Source organism: Chenopodium quinoa, unplaced genomic scaffold (genome assembly GCF_001683475.1).
Source record: "Chenopodium quinoa cultivar QQ74 unplaced genomic scaffold, ASM168347v1, whole genome shotgun sequence".
NCBI lineage: Eukaryota > Viridiplantae > Streptophyta > Magnoliopsida > Caryophyllales > Amaranthaceae > Chenopodium > Chenopodium quinoa.
Window position 1 is genome coordinate 319,593 of NW_018743518.1, and position 23,612 is coordinate 343,204.

General features: G+C 36.1%; 1 protein-coding gene across 1 annotated transcript; it reads left to right on the plus strand.

The window, feature by feature from the left end:
- Positions 1-23,042, plus strand: LOC110739975 (ABC transporter C family member 13-like). Its single transcript, XM_021920456.1, has 35 exons — positions 1-875; positions 1,302-1,536; positions 1,649-1,801; positions 1,888-2,019; positions 3,056-3,153; positions 3,671-3,737; positions 4,060-4,311; positions 4,892-4,961; positions 10,338-10,398; positions 10,581-10,668; positions 10,951-11,069; positions 11,744-11,841; positions 12,775-12,841; positions 13,341-13,458; positions 13,540-13,656; positions 14,041-14,121; positions 14,210-14,461; positions 14,871-14,972; positions 15,054-15,121; positions 15,320-15,451; positions 15,569-15,716; positions 17,169-17,446; positions 17,586-17,745; positions 18,182-18,357; positions 18,435-18,546; positions 18,654-18,707; positions 19,433-19,555; positions 20,256-20,354; positions 20,608-20,700; positions 20,793-20,903; positions 21,047-21,208; positions 21,317-21,504; positions 21,729-21,918; positions 22,115-22,282; positions 22,545-23,042. Exons 2-35 carry the CDS (start codon positions 1,429-1,431, stop codon positions 22,623-22,625), a joined length of 4,326 nt encoding a protein of 1,441 aa, XP_021776148.1. The 5' UTR covers positions 1-875; positions 1,302-1,428; the 3' UTR covers positions 22,626-23,042.
- The last annotated feature ends 570 nt before the right edge of the window (positions 23,043-23,612 follow it).

The following is a 23,612-nucleotide window of genomic DNA, read 5'->3' on the forward strand; positions in this document are numbered from 1 at the left end:
AGCACTTAGACATAATGAATGAATAAATGCACATAAGAAAATTATATCTCGAGGAATCAAGTAAATATCAAGTTTATAATTGTGATGAACAAAATTTGCTCATTGAGCTAAAGTAAAATTTAAAGATTATCATAATATGCGTTAATACTAAGTAGGACTTGTTTGTCCTAAAATACTTGAAAAACCTTGTAAAAATACAAAAAAAAAAAAGAAGTTATTTGCAAGTATCATTTGGTTATAGGTCAAGGGCACCAAAATAGACTATAGACCAATTTGGGTGAGGGGTTAAAGAAAAGAAACAAATTTCCTTTTTATTTTGTCCCTTTAATTTTGCTCCATTCTATTTTTGGATATATGGGTCCACATTTTTACTCTCACAACCATCCCATTAACTCAACCACTTTTCTCTCTCATCACTTTTTTCCAATCAAAAAACTTAATAAAGTAACATTACATTATGAGGCAAAATAGAAGGGACGGAAGGAGTATATCTTAACAAATGTCTTATCTTAGAAATGCTACGAGCCTACGAATCCACCTAATAAGGATACCCTTTAAAAAAAGTATTGGGCGATGATAATGGTGAGCCCAATGGGCCAAAGCAATGTGAGGCCTAATTCGTAGTTGAAGTTGAAGAAGAATGTGTCCGTTAGAGCGCGCGAATGCGTGTTAGTGGGGATCACATGAACAGTTAGTGGGAAGCCTTTAATTAAAGCTTTTCAAAACGATGGTGTATGTACAGTATGTATGTTGTCAAACTCAAGTCCCAATGCTCTCGCTCTCTACTTTCTTCTTCCTCGCACTAATTCCCACTTTCACTCGCTCTTCTTTTCAATTTAATGCGCTCTCTTTCTTCCACGAATTTCATTTGCGCTGTATGTTCAATTCTTCGTTTCTTTTTTCTTTTTATAATTTTCGTTTTGCATGATCATATTATACAGCTTATTTATTAACTGCCCTAATTTCATTATACTTCAATTGCGTTGTGTTCTCTGTATTTCAATTAGTTTTTCTACTTCATTACGCCATCAATGTCAAGCTTCATTTGTTGCCGCCATTGTTGATTATTCATTTATTTGCTGTTACTTTTTTTATTAGATGGGGAAATACTCCTCCACTTTCTAATGCATTTCTTCATTTTTTTTTATAAAGAATAGCCAACTATGATTAAACTTATCAACTCTGAATTACTCACACAAGTTTGTGAATATTTCTTGCTCCAACAACAATTCCAGATGTTAACTAATTGTTTATCTATTCGTATTTTGTGATTCTGAAGGAAGTCTTCTCTTTGATTCCAGGTTTGGGAAGATAACATGTTCTCACAATGCTTTACTCATCTATATCCTTTGTCTAACACTACACGTGTTTTTTTTTTGGTTCCATTGCTTGTGCAAGTCCATTTTTGCTAGGTGGTTGTACTTTCGAATGTCCTTAACATTAATTACAGTGTTTGGCTGTGGAAGCAATGTGGTAACTATCATTTTGATTACTGGAATTTGGATCCTGCAACGGGATGGCAGAGGAGGAATCAAGGTTTGCCTTTTGCCCCATTCTAACTTTTTATGGTTTATTTTATATTTTGTGAAGAAGACTTTTAATATTCATTTTATTTTTTATGTTGTTTGAATGAATTGAATTTAAATAGATGCACCTGCCAAGGAGATTTATTGTAGTTTTGCCTGCCCTTGAAGCATGTGTGTCGTTCTTTGACATGGTATTCATTCTGTGGGACGGATATAATGGTCACAGATTTTTGTACCATGACTTGATCTACAGATGCTCTCAATTGTGTGTTTGGGTATGTTCTTTAATATAGCATGCTGTTAATTAATTAACATTGTATGTTCTCGAATGATATTTTGTTGTCAAACCATGACATTGCAGATTATCATTCTTCTGCTATCTAGGTGTGATTTCTGGTACACCCTATGTTGCAGTCGTCTCCTGTGTTTTTGGTGGATTATAAAGCCACTTTTTCTAGTGCCTCATTTGCAGATAGTCATATCATCATATGAGGTAAGGTATCTGTTTCCCTTAGTTCAATGGGAGGTTTATTCCATCTTTGGCACCTGTTCAACACTTCAACAATTGTTTCACTATTTGGCAATGTATTTAACATATACTCCCTCCGTCCCTATTTGTTTGCTCCATTGGACTATTCACAGTCTTCAACACGAACGCGTCTTAAGACGTAAATATCTCCATTTTCATATGCGTAAAAATTATAAAAACTTGATATTAATAAAGTATACAATGAGACGAATCCAACAAGATTCCCCTTGACTATATTATCATTATAAATTAATGAGAATTTATGGTCAAAGGTTTTAAAGTTTAACCCCAATATTTGATATGGGGCAAACAAATAGGGACAAAGGGAGTAGTTTAGCTTAGCTGCTTAGCATACAGACTTTGTATTAAATGAGGTAGGTGTGAATTGTCGTGGTCTGTGGTGTTGATGATGCATGACATTATTGAGTATGCTGACAAATATTTGTGTCATATTATTGTTAGTGATTGTGTTGGGAGATTGGCTTTTCTCCATAATAGCGAGTGTTATCTGATTGACTGATGCTACTGTGAGCATGAAAGATGTTAAATTGATACTGTGAGCTGTCTCTTTTAAGGGTTTCATCATGATTCATCAGCTACATTATCAAATTTTTTGTGCATGAAGACAACTTAGACTTTCTTGCATATTCTTAAAGAGCGGGTGTTTGAAAACCCTTTATGCCATTTTGAGAATGTGAAATTTCAAATGCATTGTTTCTGATACATGACTAGGCTGGTCTGTCTTGTAAGCTTCAAATGATAGATTTTTTTTGTGTTAACTTAAGTTAAGACTCTGGATACTCTAAGCTTTCATGGCTGATCCCATAATTGCATAGTGGACCTAGTTTGTTTCAGTAGTGGACCTAGTTTCAGGAGGGTTTTCTGATTGAATAATAGGTTGGACAACCCTGCATATCTAGTATTGCATATTGCTTAGTTTCCCTAATATTATTAAACCGGATTAAAATTTCAGTCTATGATAATTTGACTTGTTATGCAGGTGTGGTGGACTTTTAAAGAGTGCTTGACTTTTCTACTGGACATGGCATTTGGAATATGTCTAAACATTGTTAGAATAAGGCAAAATTCCTGTTCCAGGTACCTCTAACATTAGTTTGATGTCTTTAAACTCCAAAGGCCTCTCCTGCTCTTCTTAATTTATTTCCTTTTTTTAATTTTTTTTTTATTTGTTATCCAGAAAATTTACTTTTATGAAAATTGTTATTGAAAAATTTACCTTTTTTGTATGTTATAAATTGTTTGATTGTTGTGTGAATATGGTATGTGTTGTTTGTTGAACAAAAAATAAACTCTAGAATATGAATAACAATCTCTTTACTATGATGATTATTATTACTTTTGCAGTCTCTCCCATTTAGTCCTTGGGGTGTGCATGAGTGCATCAATGTGCTCCTCTTATGCTTATCCCCTTATTTTCTCTTTCTAGCCCATTGCTCAAATTGCAAAACGAAGCACTCCAATATTCTAGTTATTCATTTAATATCTGTTGGGGTTTGGCCAATATGGTTTAGGGCACTAGCTACCAGTTCATAAGCAAAAATGTTTTTCTCCTGTTTAGAAATTCTCTCTTTTTTTTGGTGTTCCCCTTTAGCAGGAGTGAATATCAGCTGGAGGATCCTCTACTGTCACGTGACCTTGAGGAAGGTTACCCTAGGAATTCTGTAAGTACCCTCTATTCTTATGTATGATGGTTGTATACTGATATATGATGTGTTAAATTAATTGAGCTTTTCTCTAGAGTTTTTCATAAGTGTAACGAGCTATATTCCCCTAGAAGGTTTATTATTTGAGGAAATTATAGTTGAAAGTAGAATAACCGATTTTGGATGGGAGTAATGATTTCTTGCTTGCTGTATTCAGACTTCAGAGTAACAGGGTTTTTCTATGCTGATTTTCACATTGGACCTCAACTTTACTAATCTTCCAAAGAATGAGATTTTTAATTACTTGTAAATAATTACCTGTTTCTTTTCTCTGTGAAAGGGATCAGTGAAAACCATTTGGATGCTCATGACATTCAGCAGAATCAAGCCAATAATGGATAAAGGTGTCATGAAGCAGCTTGACTTTGAAGAATTGCTTGATTTGCCGTCGGATATGGATCCTTCTTCCTGCCATAATATCTTGCTGACAAGTTGGCGAGCTCAGCAGATTATTAATTGCTCTAATCCATCATTCTTCAAGGCAATTTGTTCTGCATATGGATGGCCATATCTTCGCCTTGGCGTGCTAAAGGTATTGTCAGCATCAGTAAAGATTTTTTTGTGAAGCTGCTATTATTAGTTTCTAATATGTGTTGAATTTTGTCTGATCACTCTTAATCCAATTATTGATTTTAGAGAAATAATCTATTCTCTTCAAATTTTTGCTGACGAGGTATTTTAAAGAGATTTATTTCAAAAGTTTAATCACATCATTTTATTTTTTTTAAATTTTAGAATAGAATTTGAGCTAAAGTAGACTTTATGATAAAGTAGATTTTAACGAGATTTGGACGTGCAAAAGTCGAGTAATCACAAAAGTAGGTCTCTTTCCAAATGTAATGCTAGGGAAGATATTTGTTAACCCATCAGCATTTTAGTTAATTAAAATGCAGTAGTTATTTAAATGTTGGCTTTATTTTTTATTTTTTTTTTCTTTTTCCAGGTAATTTTGTTATTAATAAATCTGTTTACAACCTTATTCTGCTTATGTACTTTGGATGGGTAAAAAGAAAAAAATCTTGCATTGGTTTGTTACAAAAGATTGCTACATTCTTATTTAGTTGAAGACTGTGTTAACCGTTTCCTATTTTACCGTAATGTGTGTGAATCAGGTGTTCAATGACTGCATTGGGTTTGCTGGACCTTTGCTTCTGAATAAGTTGATTCAGTTTCTTCAACAAGGTATTGTAATCCCTCAAAAGCTGTTTACATAGCTAGCTGATATTTTCTGTAGTGGAATCTAATTGATATTTTCTGTAGAATAGTGTAATTCTCCTTGATGGAGGCTTCTTATTCACTCAATATATAGGTATTTACAAACCTAATTATGAGAGTCCTAAATTACTCAAAATATATCTTTACAGAATATTAACAAGATAATATTAACCTATTATCTATCACACCCCCGCAGTCGAAGTGGGAGGAGGTCGAACGCTTAGACTGTCTCTGAAGTCTAAAAATAGTTGCCTAGGTAAACCTTTTGTGAAAATATATGCGTACTGATATGAAGAAGAGACATGTAAGTCCTTGATCTCACCAAGGGCGAACTTATCGCGTACAAAATGAATGTCCATCTAAATGTGTTTGGTACGTTGGTGTTGTACCGGATTGCAAGATAAGTAAACGGCAGAAATATTATCACAATAAACCAAGGATGCCCGTTGAATAGGGCAATGTAGCTGGAGAAGAAGATTTCGGAGCCAACAGATTTCGGCAACGACATTAGCGACACCTCTATATTTTGCTTCGGCACTGGATCGGGACAAAGTAGCCTGTCATTTCGCTGACCACGAGACAAGATTATCACCCAAATAAACACAATACCCTGAAGTAGAGCACCGTGTGTCTGGACAGCCGCCCCAATCGACATTTGTGTAAGAAATAAGTCTCGTAGGAGCAGAATGGTATAGATGTAGGCCATGATCCAAAGTGCCTTTGATATATCTGATAATACGCTTAAGAGCATTAAAATGAGGTTCCCTAGGAGCATGCATTAAGCAATGGCACGTCTGGTGAAAGTGAGGTAATGGAGTGCACCTGCAAGGCTCCTGTGGAGAGAGGGATCCTTTATTGGCTTACCATCGTGAGGCCCAAGTTTCGACTGAGTGTCGATGGGTGTAACAACCGGTTTGCAACTGTCCATCTTTGCCCTGTGAATAATTTCCTCTGCATACTTACTCTAACAGAGAAACATAGAGTGCTTTGTTCGGCTACAGAAATTTCTAAAAAATAACTCAGCTTTCCCAAGTCAGACATGGAGAATTCAGACTTAAGAAAAAAAATAATATCACACTTGAATATTTTTGAGGAAGCTGTAAGAACAATGTCATCTACATAAAGCAAGAGATATGCAACATTAGCACCATGTCGCAAAATAAAGAGGGAATTATCACTTTGCTGCACACTAAACCAATCTGCAAAAGATAATTAGCAAACCATTGATACCAAGCCCGAGGGGCCTGTTTAAGGCCATAGAGAGATTTGCGGAGCCGATAAACATAAGTGGAGCATTAGGGTTCACAAATCCCGGAGGTTGATGCATAAACACCGTTTCTTTGAGATCACTATGAAGAAACGCATTTTTGACATCCAACTGATGAATGGGCCAGTCTTTACCCATATCAATACTTAACACAGTCCGAATGGTAGCCGGCTTCACCATGGAACTAAAAGTCTCATCACAATCAAACCAGTTGAGACTTGCCATTGACAACAAGTCTCGCTTTATGTCTCTCCAAATCATCATATTCTCTATACTTGTGTTTAAATAACCACATACAATGACTAATATTTACCCCATCCGGCCTTGGGACAAGTATGTTGTTTAGTAAGAGCATTAAACTCCTCATTCATGGCGGTATTCCAATTATGGTCAAGCATGGCTAATTTCGGATTTTTAGGTAAAGGAGAAATAGCTTGAACCGTAATATTGGCTTGATATTTCGGGTTCGGCTTGAAAATACCACTCTTGGCACGGGTGGCCATAGAGTGAGTGGGTTGGAGATTTGGCCTTGAATGAGTAGTATGGACTGGGCTTGGATATGGTAGAGATCCAAATTGGATTGTTGGGGAAGAGTGGGATGGAGTAGTTAGGCTAGTAGGTGAAGAAGGTGAGGGAGGCGGTCTATGTAGGGAGGTCCGCAGGAGGCCTGCGGTTGGAGTGGGAGCGAGCTGGTGTGTAGCTTGCGTGTTTTGCGTGGCTGTTTGAGTAGATGGGCCAACAGTTTGAGTGGGTTGTAGGAACATGGGGTTAGTGTCGATAGCATTAGAGGAGTCCGAGAAATCATAATCTATTTCTCTAAATTGTTGGAGATTTGAGAATGGGTAAATGTCTTCAACAAAAGTCACATGGAGAGAAATAATAGTTTTATTGGATGACAAATCATAACACAAATAACCCCGATGATTAGAAGGAAAAACCAAGAAAACACACGGTTTAGACCTAGGAGCAAGCTTGTGAGGTGCAACGACACTCATATTTGGGTAGCAAAGACTACCATAAGTACGAAGATGATCATAGGTGGGTACTCTACAATATAAAATTTCGATTGGAGTCTTGTTTTGGATGGTTGTAGTAGGCAAGATGTCGAGAATGTAGGTAACCATATGTATTGAATAAATCCGAAAAGAAGGGGGAAGAGAAGCATGGAAAAGTATAGTACGAGACATATTATTAATAGTGCGAATTATCCTTTCGGCTTTACCATTTTGGGAAGAAGTGTTTAGCAAGAAAAACGAAAGACCATGCCATTAGTCGCACAAAAATTATGAAATGGAGATTTATTAAATTCACGACCATTGTCACATTGAAAGGTTTTAATGTCCCTTTCAAATTGTGTTCTAACATATGCTTGAAAATTAAGAAAAATATCATAGACTTGGATTTATATTTGATAGGAAACACCCAAGTAAAATTAGAGAAATCATCAAGCAATACTAAATAGTATTTGTGACCCAATTTGCTAGAAATAGGAGACTTCCATAAATCTACATGAACAATATCAAATGGTGAAAAAGTGACAGAAGTAGAGGGCTTAAAAGGAAGCCGTACATCTTTTCCCAAAGGACAAGAATAGCAAAAATGAGAATTGTTTCTCTTATTCCAACGAATTAAATTGTTTTTCCTAAGAAAATCAAAAACAGGTTCGCCGGGGTGGCCAAGTCTATGATGCCAAGTTGAAGGAGAAGTTGCAGCTAGAGATAGATGACTATTACCACATGGAGCGGAAGAATGTGAGAATGGATATAAGTCCCCCACACTATTGCACCTCGCTAGAGTTGTCACCGAATGAAGGTCCTTCACAGAAAAACCGAGAGGGTCAAACTCAACAGACACAGAATTGCCACAAGTAAATTTTCTAATAGAAATTAAGTTTTTAATTATGTTAGGAACATAAAGGACATTCTTGAGATGGAAAGTTGGGTCAGGTGTAGGGGTAGTAGAATTGCCATAACCATTAATCAGAATACGTTTGCTAGCACCAACTAAAATATATTGAGGAATGCTCAAATTAAATAGTTTAGATATTTTACCCAAATCACGAGTCATGTGGGAGGTGGTTCCCGTGTCCATGTACCATCCGTTGTCGGGAGGTTGGAGACTCATGGAGCTATAGGCTTGGCCCAATTCCGTTGGAATCATGAGCTGGTTATAATTGAGCCGAGCATAGTAGGCTTGTTGCTGTGCTGTGCTGGACGCGGGCTAGGAGGGAAGCTGTTGGGCCGAACCGGTTGGAAACAGGCAGGGTGGTGAAGCCCACTGCCCGTTTGGAAGCTGCTACTCAGTGGGCTGTCCACCCCACACTGAGGGGCCTGCTGCTGTTGGGCCTGCCACTGTGGCCTAGAAGCTTGTTGATGTTGCTGTAGATTATTGTTGTTGTTACCGCGTCCGTTACCACGGCCTTTTGGCTTGTTGGTGTTGCTCCGACCCCGCCCTCGTCCCCGGCCAGCACCACCACCACGCTGGTCGGCGCCGGCTGGTGGGTTGTGACGTGGACTGGGCTTGAGAAGATTGGGCCACAAGAGCTTGTTGACCCGATTCCTCTTGCTTCTTTTGCGAGTTTCTTCCAAAAGGAACATGGATTGTGCCTTGTTGAAGCTTGGAGTGGGTTCGGTTTAGGAGACGATTGCAGCCACGGTGTCATATTCACCCTTGGTGGGTCCTGCAATAAGTTGCATAACCATCTTACGATCGGAAACCAGGCAATCAACGTTAGCAAGTTGATCTGCAAGGACCTTAATTTGATTACAATAATCAGACATGTTAGCAAATTGTTCAAGTTTTGTGTTGGCAAATTGTTCCTCCAAATACACTGCTCTAGTATGCTTATTGTCATGAAACAACTCCTCGAGTCGGGTCCATAATTCTTGAGCCGTGGCACCCGGTTTCATGATTGTGTGAACAAGGTCTTTGGAGATGGTTCCATAGATCCATTGCTTCACAATAGCATCCAATCTCTTCCAAGTTGCATCATCAATCTCCGTCGGACAAGAAACGGTAGTATCAATATGATTTAGAACATTGAAAGCAAAAGCTTGAAGTTGAAAAACTTCAACTCACGTAGCATATTGCGCCTCTTCGTGATCAAGTGTAATACTCATGAGATTTTTGATGTTTGATACGGCAAAGGCCTGGTGGAAGGTGTTGGAGGGAGGAGGGGGTGGGGGGGGGGGGGGGAGGAGGAGTGTTGTCGCCTGCCATGGAAAAGTGAAGGAGTGGTCGGAAGTTGTTGGTGATGTGCGGCACTGGAGGTCACGATTAGGGCTAGGATCGGCTAGGGTTTGTGAGAAAAAGAGAAAAGAGAGAGAAAAGAAAACCCTAATTAGAATCTGATACCATGTAAAATAGTGTAATTCTCCTTTGGAGGCTTCTCATTCATTCAATATATATAGATATTTACAAACCTAATTATGAGAGTCCTAAATTACACAAAATATATGTTTACAGAATATTAACAAGATAATATTAACCTATTATCTATCATTTCCAAACATAAAGGAATTGCTTTAAGATCCCTCTTTCCCCTATTGAAGTTGAAGCAGAGGATGATAGTCATAGTTTTTCCTCTAATCCTCTTTTCTTTCTATTTTATTCCCTTGAAAGGATTTGTGATGAATGGTTCAATTTTTAAAAAGAATGCTACTATACCTTCATTGTGAAATATACTTCAAAAGTTCAAATGTTATTAAAATGGTGAGTATACTTGGCTATACCTTCATTATGGCTTGTTGGTCTCTGGATTAAACCTGCGCTGTTCAAAAGAACAATAGTGAAGCTTGTGAAATATGCTTTAAAATTCAAATGTTATTAATTAGTCTGTTAGATAAAGCTCCAATCACCTTAGGTCCCCAAATATAAGCTACTAGGATTCCATAACTTAATAGTTGTCCAATTTACAGGCAATTATCTGATTTCAAGAACCTAAGTTGACAACTCCAAGTTGGCGTTCCCCCCTCTCCCCCTTCTTTTGTTGGTGATGGTTGGGGGTTGGGGGGATGCAATCTTGCTAACCTGCTGTATGATGTGTATCTTACCTGTGCTTCTCTTTGTGTATCTAGGTTCTGGAGGGGTGGATGGATTTCTTCTTGCTGTATCATTGGGTTTAACATCTTTTTTGAAGTAATTCTTACGCCAGTTTGCAATATTTTCTAATAGGATTCATTTCTTTTTTGATTTTAATCTACACATTATGCCGTTATACTTCTGGGAGTGTGTTTCTGCTAAGGGAATATTTTTTTCCCTTGGGATAGTTGAATTTATTTGTCTCAATATTGTTTGTCATGCCTTGTTTAATTTTGCAGGTCAGTTCTTGATACACAGTACACGTATCACCTTGCTATTTTGAAGTTAAAGCTTCGAGCTGGTATAATGACCGTAATTTATCAGAAGGTGACTTTCCAAGACTTGGTTTTTTTGATCGAGCTGGTATAATGACCGTAATTTATCAGAAGCTATTGAAGTCATCATGTGATTTAGATGACAGAATAATAGATGCCTTGAGTGATTACATAGTACATATACAATGTATCAGAAGATGTGTACTTTGGAATGGATATATAACTTACTACTACTGGAAACATAATTTAGAAAGGGGATGGAGCAGTTTAATTTTCTCAGTCATCATGATATGACTCATAATTCCACATTAATATATTTGATTTGTATTTGCAGTGCCTCTCTGTCAGTCTAGCAGAGAAAACAAACTTTTCTGAAGGGGAAATTCAGACATTTATGTCTGTGGATGCTGATCGAACTGTTAACTTGTGTAACAGTTTTCATGATATTTGGAGGTAGTATTGATCATGAATGGCTTCATTCCCTGGATAAGAGTCATAAGATTGATTTTCTATAGGGTATTTAGCTTTGTCAACCTCAAAATCCGTCTCTTTGGTCATGTGGAAAGCTATTTCTAGCTATGTTCAGCTTTTGATATCTTCTAACTTAAAGTTATTATTTTGGGAAATGATTGTTTTTCTACTATCATGCACACCCATTAAGGTGAACTTGTCCCTTTTTTTTATATCGTACGGTCCCTTATGATGATTCATGTTAGCCGACCCCAAATCATTTTGGGACTATGGCTTTGTTGTTGTTGTACAAGTGAAGAAGCTTAGAGTCTTTTGATGCTGCATGCTAGCCTGGTAAGTACGTTAAGGGATCTATCTGGTATTAGAATTAGGTATGGAGATTCTTGTTTCTAAGTATAGCTGAGGAGAAAAAGGGATCATCTAGTAAGCTGCAAACTACTTGTAAAGGGATGGAATGAAGTGGAATTTATTAAGTTTTCGTTTTTCTTATTTGAGTAGAGAAATAGATGGCGGTGAGTATGATTGTAGCTGATTTGCATCTTGTAAAAGATAAAGAATAAGAATTATTGAGTTTCCATTTAAATTTGTTTTGTTCTTTTGTGTTTTCCACAAGATGATCTCACTTGGTCCTTCATACCTTTGTATTGTAATTGCAGCTTGCCTTTACAAATTGGGATTGCACTCTATCTCCTGTATACTCAAGTTAGCTTTGCTTTTGTTGCCGGCATCACTATTACAGTCTTGCTTATACCAGGTCAGTATCTCTTTAAGACATGTTTCTCTAGAAGGTTAACTGGCGTAGGATTTGGAATGATTTTATCTTATATAGGTGTAGTTTTATGCTTAATTGACGAATGATAATTCAGTGTCAAAGTCATGCATACTCTTCAGTGGAAGCTTCTACTGCCCCATAGAATTTGTCGTGGCTTACTGGTTACATTTTGTAACTGCACGAGACTGCCACGAGAAGAAATTTTGAAAGCATTATTTTAGACTGATTGTTCTCCCTGTAAAAACCTATATTAACTTGCTGATACAAGCACAGGACCTGGTATAGGGTTTACAATTATGACAGTTGGTAATGAACCGACCTAGGGGAAGGTCTAATATTATTCTTTTAGTAGTCAACAGAGTTAGTATAAGGAAAGGGCATGTTGAATATTGTTAGAGTGAAAACATTTTGGAGAGGTCCAACCTTTTAAATGTTGTCTAGGGAGAGAACAAGCCTCTTGAAAGCTTGTACTATCCAGCTATCCTTCTTATTTTCAGAGTTTAATGCAAATTTCATCTTCAATTTCTGCTTTCTTTTTCCAGTTCGTAAGCTTATTAGTCAAAATAATCATTTTCATCTCCTTAGAATCATCCGTATTATGGTGATTTAATTCACAGTATGGTAGTTGAAAGGAGGGAGGAAAAATCTGAGTTGTAATCAGCAGGGGTAGAATGGTTAAGTAGCACAGGCTGCGGTACACTTGTTCTTGCAATGGAAAATCTTACCCCTGAGGAAGTCATATGGGAAATGCTACTGTTTTTGAGATGAAATTCCAAATTTTGATCCTTGGTGTCAAGGATCTTTTCAAGAAAGGGGTAGTCTGCTGCAGGGTTTACAGTTTGTTTTGTTTCAGTACTTCATTTCATTTCCTTTTTGTTCTCAACCATACTAAGATATTTTGAGTCTGAATTGCAGTTAATAAATGGATTGCCAAACTAATAGCTAGTGCCACTGACAAAATGATGAAGCAGAAAGATGAGAGGTAAGTAGATTTGTTTTGTTTTGTTTTGCAATATGTTGACCCTTCCATTTCTAAGCCATAGGCCACATGTTATCGAGAACCAATTATAAGAAAATGAGTTTGAGTATCGTAGCTATCCTTCACTATTCAAATTTGTACATCTCCGCAACATTTGGGGTATGTGAAAGTTCAAAGTCAAATTACTAAATTTAGAAAGCAACATATTATTTTGGGCTGGTTTAATATAGAAATGTGGCTTTTTTGTGGGGACAGAGGGAATGTAAAAGAAACTAGAAGCTCAATCATCTTCCAGTCATTTATACTTTGATTGGATGGCCCTCTTGTGCCAGTGTCAGAGCCAAGTCTATCAAGTTTATTTATTTTTTATTTTTTGAGAATGAAGTCATGTCTAATGAATCACAGCAGAAAGAGAAAGAGAATTAAACTTGATCACGGTATAAGATGCTTTACACCATACATGTATGGTTGGTTTGAAGTTGTATTTTCCTTGTCCACGCAGGATTAGGAGGACAGGCGAACTTTTAACTTATATTCGTACATTGAAAATGTACTGCTGGGAAATTCTCTTCAAAAACTGGGTGATGGAGACTAGACGTTCCGAAGTTGCAAATTTATCTGTATGTAGAATTATAATGCTGCTGCTCCTTTTAGGAACTTTTTATGTTTGATAACCATTCTTATGTTGTTCACTATATTAGATGCGAAAGTATCTTGATGCTTGGTGTGTATTCTTCTGGGCTACAACACCTACTCTTTTCTCGTTATGTACGTTTGGACTCTACACATTAATGGGGCATCAGCTTGACGCTGCTACGGTATGATTTGTAGTTAAAAGAGGCTGCATTTCTCTCTCTCTCTCTTCCCCCCCCCCGCTTATTTTCCAACAGTAAGCCAGCTGGATTTTATAGTTTATTTTTAGAACATCACTCAGTTGTCCCGTAGTTAATTGGAGAAGTCAAATAAAATTTATTGATTCTCATATACACACCCAACCTCTTGGAAATGTAAGGGGTTGGAAGCTACTCTGAAATATTTTGTATAAAATACCACAGGCTTTTGGCTAATAATATGTGATATTGTCAACTGAAATTGGGCACTAAAATGAGAAGTTCAGCAACTTGTGTAGCTTTTTCAAATTTTAATAAAATAATTCATAACTTTGGTATGACATGTGCGTGTCTTGGTTATCCCTCTTCCAGGTATTCACTTGCGTGGCTCTTTTTAATACTTTGATTTCCCCTCTGAATTCATTTCCGTGGGTGATCAATGGATTGGTTGACGTAAGTTTTCTGTGCCATTGTCCCTAAAATGCCAACTCCCTAAGATTTCGCTAGTTGGTGACTGATGTGTTTTCCTAAATTTTTCTAGGCCTTTATATCTACAAGGAGGTTGAGCAGGTTCCTTGCTTGCCCTGAACATAGTCTAAGCCGGGAAAAGAGTTCTCTTCTGTATCCAACTTGTATGAGTGTCCATATTGATGATTCCTTAGAAGATAGGGCTATTACATTTCATGATGCATCCTTTTCATGGTCAAATGAACATATTATAAAGGACAGTTTCAGGCTGGATAATGTGAATCTTAGTCTTCCGAAAGATTCTTTTGTAGTGATCGTCGGAGAGGTAACTATAGACATGAGATATTGTGATTCTGTTCACTTGTTCAGTAATTCTTGTCTTTTGCATCACTTGTCAGAATTGTCCGAAACATTGCAGATTTGCTTCTGTTTGCCTTGAAAAGCTGAATTCAAAGGCCATTTATACAAGTAGTTAGGTCATCTGAACACATTTTTTTCCAAATGAACTAGAATGAAGTGTAAAGTTAAGCTCATGTTTGGTTTGTACTGCACAATGCTAAGTTTCTCAAAGCCTAGGCCCAAAGATGTACTGAGTTGGTTGCTTGAGCTACTCTACTCATTCTAAGGCCTACCTATTTGGACAATTATTTTTTCTAGCTCCATACTGCTGATATTTTTTTTTGATGAGAACACCTCTTCATTAAGATCCATTTCACTCTGATTATATGTAACAGGTTGGCTCTGGCAAATCTTCCCTGTTGAATTCAATGCTAGGAGAAATGAATATCATTGAGGGATGGGCACATTTAAATGGTTCTACAGCATACGTGCCACAGGTTTAACATAAGAAAAAGGATTTATTTCCTCTTTGAATATGTCGTTATTCTTTTTTGGTAAACCAATCTTGGAATTCACAGGTGCCTTGGATTCTTTCTGGTACTATACGTGAGAACATACTCTTAGGGAAGGAACATGTTTCAGAAAGGTATAAACTTAACTGATATGATTATCTAATATTTTGCAGTTTACCACTCCCTCTCTGTCCAATTACTCTGAAAAATTGGTGCAAGTTCATGTTTTCTCCTGCTCTCTTACTCCACAAGTATCATAAATTTAAGCTTATTATTTATGCCAAGCAGGTTCTTAGTGGCGAAAATAATCAGATTTTGTCTTTTGCTGTAAGGTATGCAGAAGTGCTCAGAGCTTGTGCTCTGGATGTTGATATTTCATTGATGCCTGGAGGTGATATGGCTTATGTGGGAGACAAAGGGGCCAATTTATCTGGTGGACAAAGGGTCCGCATAGCTTTGGCAAGGTGAATATTTTGCTCACTTTATTTTTGTACTGGAACTTTATATCACTATATCATGCCCAAGTTGGGCATCCCTATGCATGCCCAGTTATTTCCTCATAAAGTTCCCACAATTGGCAGGGCTATCTATCATATGTCAGATATATTGTTGCTTGATGATGTCCTAAGTGCTGTTGATGCGCAAGTTGCCCGATCTATATTAGATAATGTCATCCATGGTCCTCTTATGAACCAGCAAACCTGTGTTCTTTGTACACATAATATTCAGGTAATTATATTCAGCTCTCTTTCCAAGATTTTATTACTGATTGCTTTATGTTTCTTCTTTAATTATAAACAACTGTTCTTGACTACTCATGAATCATGATTTTTTGGTAAGGTTGCTTGGTGTGGTAAAGTTGGGTGCATCATAATTGTGCTTATCGAATTTATTATTCTGTAGAAGAAGGGTATCAGAATAGATTACTCATTACTTAACAGTTGAACTTTCAACTATGACTGACCATTAGCAGAATCACCGAATCACTTTTCTCTGAACTATCTTCAATTCCGTATTCAGTAAATCAGCTGGTGTTCAATTCTTTTTTACTACTGAAATCTTAATAAGACTACAAAAAGAGATTAATATTTGGTCATATTGCATTTACAATTGTGTTTTCAGAGGCAACATTTATTTTTTATTTCTTTGGCTCGTTGGGAAACATTAGTTTAATAATTGTAATTCAAGACTTTTGTAACAAAGAATTTTTTATTATAGATGAAAATGTATTCTGTATAACCTTATTTAGTTATTTTCCTTAGTTTGTTATATTAGAATAAGTCCAAACACTTCTTGACTTATAGTGATTGGAATATAGGTGTAAAATGTTCTTATATGTGAATCTGGTAGCATCACTATGCTAAACAGATTTATTAGTGTATTCTAACTGCTGATATGGTAACACTGTAATATAATGGTCTATAACTGATGCTATGGAATGATTTGTAAACAAATATACACAACTATTTTTACTTGAACAGCAAGTTGAAAATCTGCCACAACAATTTAATGTAAAGGAATGACCTTGGTTTAATTCCTGACAGAAAAGGCCTCTTGAGTCATGACTATTACATGGCTGTCTTTGTAGTTTGTACATCTTTTTTCCACCCTTCTCTCCCTTGCCTGCACCCCTTACCCCCAGGTTGCCCCTCAATTTATAGGGACAACCTATAGGCGGTGTCCATCTCCAACACTGGTATATCTTTCCTATGCAGTGTTATTCCCTTTGTTTTTTCCTTTCTAAAGTTATGTTTGCCAACTAGCAGTGAATTGTTAAGATTTAACATGCAAGTATTAATCCTTTATGAGGTAAAGATGTTAATTATCACCCCTTTTTCATGCAATGTAATATTAATATTTTCCCCCTGTTGCTAACAAGTAACAACCCAAACTTGTGACTTGTATTGTCCTTTAATTGACATTTTATTTGGAACTTTTCAGTTTTCAGTAATCATGTTTTTCTTGCTGTTTTCTTCATCAATTCAGTCTCCCATGTACCTGCCAGGATAAGTAGGATTTGCTGACGTAAATATTTACTATGAGTAATAAGTTTTATTATATTTTTTAATCTTAAACTCAAGGTTTTAATATTTATGTAAATGGAGAAGCAATGGAAATCAGACCATATTCTAACGTGACAATTTTTTATTAAATTTTAATTTTTAAATTTTTTCTCCTCAGGCCATACTATCTGCAGATATAGTGGTATATATGAGTAAAGGCTGTGTAAAGCTGGTAGGAAGCCCAGCAGATTTAGCATCATGTTCTGAGTTTTCTGCACATACAGCATTGAGTCCATTGCTGCCTGTACAAAATCAAGAAAAGAATGTAGAGTCTATTTGTGAAGTTAACGGAAACTCTAGCGAAGAGAAAGAATGTATCCAGATTTCTTCTGAAGCAGAGGAGACCGTTGAACTTGAGGAGAGGAAAGAGGGCAATGTGGAGCTGGCTGTATACAGGTCAACAGATACCCCAGTCCCCAGTTTCTTTTTCATTTTTTTTTTAATTAAATTAAACTATCTACTGACATGTATGATGTTCTGGACTGTTTGTCCTAATATTTTTTCTTTTTTTTTACTGGGCTTAAAATTTCTGCAGAAAATATGCTGCCTTTTCTGGCTGGTTTCTTGCTTCCCTGATACTGATATCTGCTGCTATGATGCAAGTTTCACGTAACGGAAATGATCTTTGGCTATCATATTGGGTTGATACAACTAAAGGAAATGACAGAACACATTATTCATTAACCTTCTATCTGGTACTTGCTTCATTTTTAAAAAAAATAGAATTCATCTTGTGTAATGTTTCAATTGTACCTCTGTTCTCACCCTTTAATCCGTCATTTTTTTTTTTTTTTTTGAAAATCTGAACATTATGTAAGAAAATGGCATGTATAAATCAATGATAGAATTCAGCTGCTTTTAATTCTTGGGCTCAACTTTATTCTGTATTTACCTGCGCGCTAACTTTGAAATTGTCAATCTTAGAAAAACAGCATTGGAAAATCGCAAACAGTGTATAATGGCCCTAGGTTTACTATAATATGCATAGCTAAAGCTGGTGCTTGGAGCACCCTTGGCTACCAGGAGGAATGAAATACTTGCTAACTTTAATGACTACTCAACATGGTTATGACTTATATGCTTTGCATAATATTTTGATGACATTACCTAATTTTTTGTTCAAAATTTCAGGTTATACTGAGTGTTTTCTGCATATTGAACTCTGTCTTGACATTGGTGAGGGCTTTTTCATTTGCATTTGGTGGTTTGCGAGCAGCTATGCAGGTTCATGATTCACTACTTAATAATCTTGTCAACTCACCCGTGCTTTTCTTTGACCGGACTCCTCGTGGAAGGATTATCAATAGGTGTGATTTGAATATTTGATCCTTGTTGCGAGTCTCTAGATATCAGTAACTGTATATTCACATGCTTTCTTTTGTAGGTTGTCTTCAGATCTTTATACAATAGACGATTCTCTTCCATTCATATTCAACATTCTCCTTGCCAACTTTGTTGGCCTCTTGGGGGTTGCAATAGTCTTGTCATATGTGCAGGTGACTTAACTAATGGTTTGGCTTATTGTTTGGAGATAATTTTTCTTTTAAATAGTACATATTTTATTGAAATTTTACTCCCTAACCTGATTTATGCACTTCTGCAGATTATTTTACTGCTTTTGCTATTGCCCTTTTGGTATATCTACAAGAAGCTGCAGGTATTCTCATGCTCCTTACTTCTATATTCCTAAGAATACTAGCTTTTTTGAAAATTTTGTTGTTAAAATTCAAGGTATGGCTTTATTTCCATCCTATAGTTGATTTCCAATTGTTTCCATGACCCATTATGGAATATTTAGTTAGAGAAAGCAGAAGCTTTAGGTTGAATTTCATTGATCTTAAATTTTTTTTGAGGGTAATGGAGGTAATTTCTCCTTAATCCTGTTCCTGTACCTTTGATTTAGCATACTTTATCATGCTGAATTTGGCCATCTTCCATGTTCAATGCTTTGATTTTGTCACTGTAGAATATAAGATGCCGTGCCAACATGAAAACCTTTGTGAGCTTTCTCTAACAAAAAGGTGATTCCAGCCTAGTACTATTTTTTGCTTCCATCTTCCAATTCCCAGATAAGATTAGCTTCCTGCTCCCACTGACTTGCATTATGCTGCAGAGCGGGGGAAGCTGCTATAATGCTCCAGACATCTTCAAAGCAGCATACAAGTTTTAACTTCTTAGGGTAGAACTTGTTGGGACAAAGGGTTCAAGTTACTTTTCTTGATTTTATTTAGAACTTGTATGATGCATGCTTATCATATACTTTTGAATATAATGGTGTTTGGGAAACCATTAATTTGTTGATAGTACTTATTTTGTTCTTCCACTGAGCAAGCACTTAGATTACATTATTTTCTGAATTATGTTATGATCTATACTCTTCAGTTTTATTACAGATCAACATCACGTGAACTGCGCAGGCTAGATAGTGTTTCACGCTCCCCAATATATGCATCATTCACTGAGACGCTAGATGGATCTTCAACCATAAGGTCATTTAAGTCAGAGGTACTACATTAGTCGCGACTATTTGCAGAAATCAATTGGGTGAAGAGCAAAATAGTGCTTGTTGCAAACATGTTTAGCAGTCCATTTTCTCATTTTTCAAAACTATTATGATGGGGTCATTCTACCATTGCATTCTAGTGTATTAATTGAGTGAACAATATACTTTAATTTTTAAGTGGTCTTTTTGAGTGAAAGTGAGTACTACTTTGTGTTTATATGATTTTTGCTCATTATTGCCTAATATATGTTATTTCATAAAGAGTTATCTCTTTGAATTTCGAGTTTTTTTAGTTGACTACTTTGCAGCTATTTTTGGAAGGTAGAATTATGTAATCTTTACCTTAAAAAAATGATATGTTTACGGCTTTTGTAAATTTCTTGCTGGATCTTAAGATGAGGAGCAAGGTGCCTTGCACCACTTTAAGTTAGGTACTGCACCGAAAGGGTAAAACATAATTAACAATTGGTGGATTAATTCACTATGTCTATGTGCTGTTCTTTTGTTCTCTTTGTTTATGTGGAAGAGTCAACTAATAAACTAGTAATTAACTAGTTAGTCTTCAGATTTTTGAAAAATCAATTTATTGAATCATATTATAAGTGGCCTATGGGACAAGGGGAGTAATGTCTTATGAGGAAGTTTTTATATTTATTTTTTTCTTAGTATTTCAGAGACATAACCTTAATGCTATGGTTGCAGGAATTTTTCTTCTCAAAATTCACCAGTTATGTAGAGATGTATCAGAGAACCTCGTACACTGAAATAACAGCCAGTTTGTGGCTTTCCCTGCGACTTCAGGTCTTTCTCAGTGCTCGTTAAATCTTCTTGCTTCAGACTTATTGTTAATTGTAGAATGCTCTCTCTCTCTCTCTCTCTCTTTCTCTCGGGTGATTTAAGAATGACTTATGCTCTATATATGCTGGGTATTATTTACCTTTAGTTTTTACTTTTTAGCTGATAATTACAACTGATAAAAAGACAATTATATTCATTATATTTTTCTAAGTCCACATCTTCTCAGCTCTCATGCATTAGCCATTTCATATTTCAGTTGTTGGCAGCATTTCTCATCTCATTTATAGCCCTTATGGCTATTATTGGATCTTTTGACAAGTTCCCTGTTAGTATGGGCACATCTGGGCTGGTAAGCTTTCACCTATGTTTAACCTATGTACTGTACTGTACTGTACTGTTTATAAGCTAATCTAAACTATATAAACTTCTTTTCGTTTACAGGTTGGCTTGGCTCTGTCTTATGCTGCTCCAATTGTTTCTCTGCTGGGAAGTTTCTTATCTAGCTTCACTGAGACAGAAAAGGAAATGGTTGCTGTTGAAAGGGTTGTCCAGGTAAGATGTTATACCATCGAGACTCTTTAGCTGTTGATGTGGGTACTTCAACCCATCATCAAATCCTCGATCAACCCATTCTTTTCTGAATAAAGTTTATCGGTGCCATGAATTTATGTATATAATTACTCTTGAATTGCTAGTATATGGACATTCCTCAAGAAGAACTTTGTGGATCTATAGCCACACCTAGAGATTGGCCTTATCAAGGACAGATTGAGTTTCAGAATGTGATTCTCAGATATTTGCCTTCTCTTCCTCCAGCATTGTGTGACATATCATTTACCATTGCAGGTGGAACACAGGCAAGCCTTCTCTTCCTCTTTCATATTTGTTTTGTGCTTATTGTGCACAAAGTTAGCTTTTCCTATCATCTATGTGTTAAAATTGACAAGTTTGTGACTGTTGAGCAGGTTGGAATTGTTGGAAGGACTGGTGCTGGAAAATCTAGCATTGTTAACGCCCTTTTCCGTCTGAGCCCAATATGCGGAGGATGTATATTAGTTGATGATGTAAACATAGATCTTGTTTCTGTTAGAGATCTTCGCTCAAGATTTGCTGTTGTCCCCCAAAGTCCTTTCTTATTTCAAGGATCTGTGAGGTAAAGTTTAATTGGAGTTTTCAAATAAGAGCTTTGCTATATTTCTGACTGATCTAGGTTATGTATTATGTCAACCCCAAGTTAATACAAAGTATGCATAAATGTGCTTTGTACTTGCCATGTCTGCAAAATCCATATTTCTGATGCAATTGCCTTAATTGCTTCAAGTGGCTTGAAATGTTCATTGTTTTTAGTTTATTTATTTATTTATATTTTATTTTTAGGGAAAATTTAGATCCTTTCCGATTGAATGATGACATGAAACTCTGGGAAGTTTTAGAGAAATGTCGCATCAAGGAAGAGATAGAAGCAGTAGGTGGGCTGGATATGCAAATAAAAGAGTCTGAAGCATCATTTTCTGTTGGCCAACGGCAACTTCTTTGCCTTGCACGAGCACTTTTGAAGTCTTCCAAGGTTGGCTGCATCAAGTATTATCAAAAGTAGTTTGAATATTTGAAACACATGCTGTTATTATGTTTTATGATTATAATCATATTAGTGTTAGTTTTCTGCATCATGTCAACCAGGAACTTAGTAACCAAGTTAATGTTTGGAAGATGAAACATACCAGTCAATTAACATGATTGGATAATGGTTTATGATATTTCAGGTGATGTTCTTAGATGAATGCACAGCTAATATTGATATACGAACAGCTTCATTACTACAAAATGTCATATCTAATGCATGCCAAGGAATGACCGTAATCACCATTGCTCATCGGATTTCAACTGTGCTGAGCATGGATAATATATTTGTTCTTGAGAAAGGAACTCTGGTATGTTCACCTTCACCCTAGACATCTAATAAATCATACACAGTTCATCATTTTCCTAATTTTACCATACACTAAATGGCAGTTAGGTATGCACAATTTATAAATTTATGGCAGCCCTTATAGTCCTTTAGTTCAGTAATGTAGCTCATAGGCATCTGACATTCTCAATGTTATTTTATCCTTTTTGACTGCTGTGTGAAATTGCAGAAGTTTCTTCTTTGACATTTTTCTTGATTCTAATTATTTTAAAATTTGATCCAAGGTCGAACAAGGAAATCCACAGATTCTGCTTCAAGATGACCACTCAAAATTTGCAGCCTTCACTAGAGCTTCATTAATGTAAGACCATCCGGTGATGGAACCACTCAAAATTTGTTGCCTGTAGATATGTGACTGTCAAGCTAACCAGAAGCTGCTCATACTCTTTGCCGAATTACTTGAGTGATCTGCACTTGATATGTATATACAGTCCTGTCCTGGGGTTAAGAGATATTAAAGACGTTAATATCTTATCAAGTTCTGGGAGGGAATTTGTGATAGATAGGAGATGATTCCGAGTTTTTTTTCACTACTAATGACCATTCTTTCTTGTTTATTGTACCTTGATTATTTCTTTTCAAAGATGTATAATGAATAATGTTATGGAACCGTTTCATAAAAATCACTGGCACAAATAATGAAAACAGGTGATCAGAATGATTTTCATAATGAATTCAACCGACCAGTGATGCTATAAAGTTATATTGATCGTTTACCGAAAAGCCGGGTTTATCAAATTCATTCGACTTTTATTAGCAAGTGTTATGCCCATGATTATCAAAATAATTTGACTTCAAATCATTCCAGCCTTATTTGCTCATAATAACAAAAGATACAGCTACCTACAAATTTATTAAAAATAAATAAAAACATCGATTAATGTAAAAAATAACAACCCGTGACATCACCTTGAACTATTGAGTTCCATTAAACAAATAAAGGTCTTGTTTGGTAAAGTGCTTTTAGCTTATTTTGTCCAATTAGAGGTTTGACCAATTAAAAAAGCTACTTTGGGTGTTTGGTAAATAGCTTATTAAAAGGGTTTTTTGGGCTAAAAAACTCTTTTAGAAAAAGCTTATTATAAGAGCTTTTTAAAATTAGCTTATTGAACAATTAGCTTTTTGGCTTTTAAATAAACTAAAACAACTGACAATTAACAACTATTTACCAAACACTTTTACACAATCAACTAATTATAACCAACTAGTCAAACCAGCTAATATAATCTGCTAGTTAAATCAGCTAATATAATCAGTTACCAGCTAATTACCAAACAGGGCCAAAATCTTCC

What these genes read in the sequence shown, in the direction of transcription:
- LOC110739975 (XM_021920456.1), top strand. Translation starts at nt 1,429, where the DNA reads ATGTCCTTAACATTAATTACAGTGTTTGGCTGTGGAAGCAATGTGGTA. An exon ending in GGCTTTCCCTGCGACTTCAG is followed by an intron (nt 20,355 to 20,607) that starts GTCTTTCTCAGT and finishes TTCATATTTCAG; the next exon opens with TTGTTGGCAGCATTTCTCAT. An exon ending in CCATTGCAGGTGGAACACAG is followed by an intron (nt 21,209 to 21,316) that starts GCAAGCCTTCTC and finishes ACTGTTGAGCAG; the next exon opens with GTTGGAATTGTTGGAAGGAC.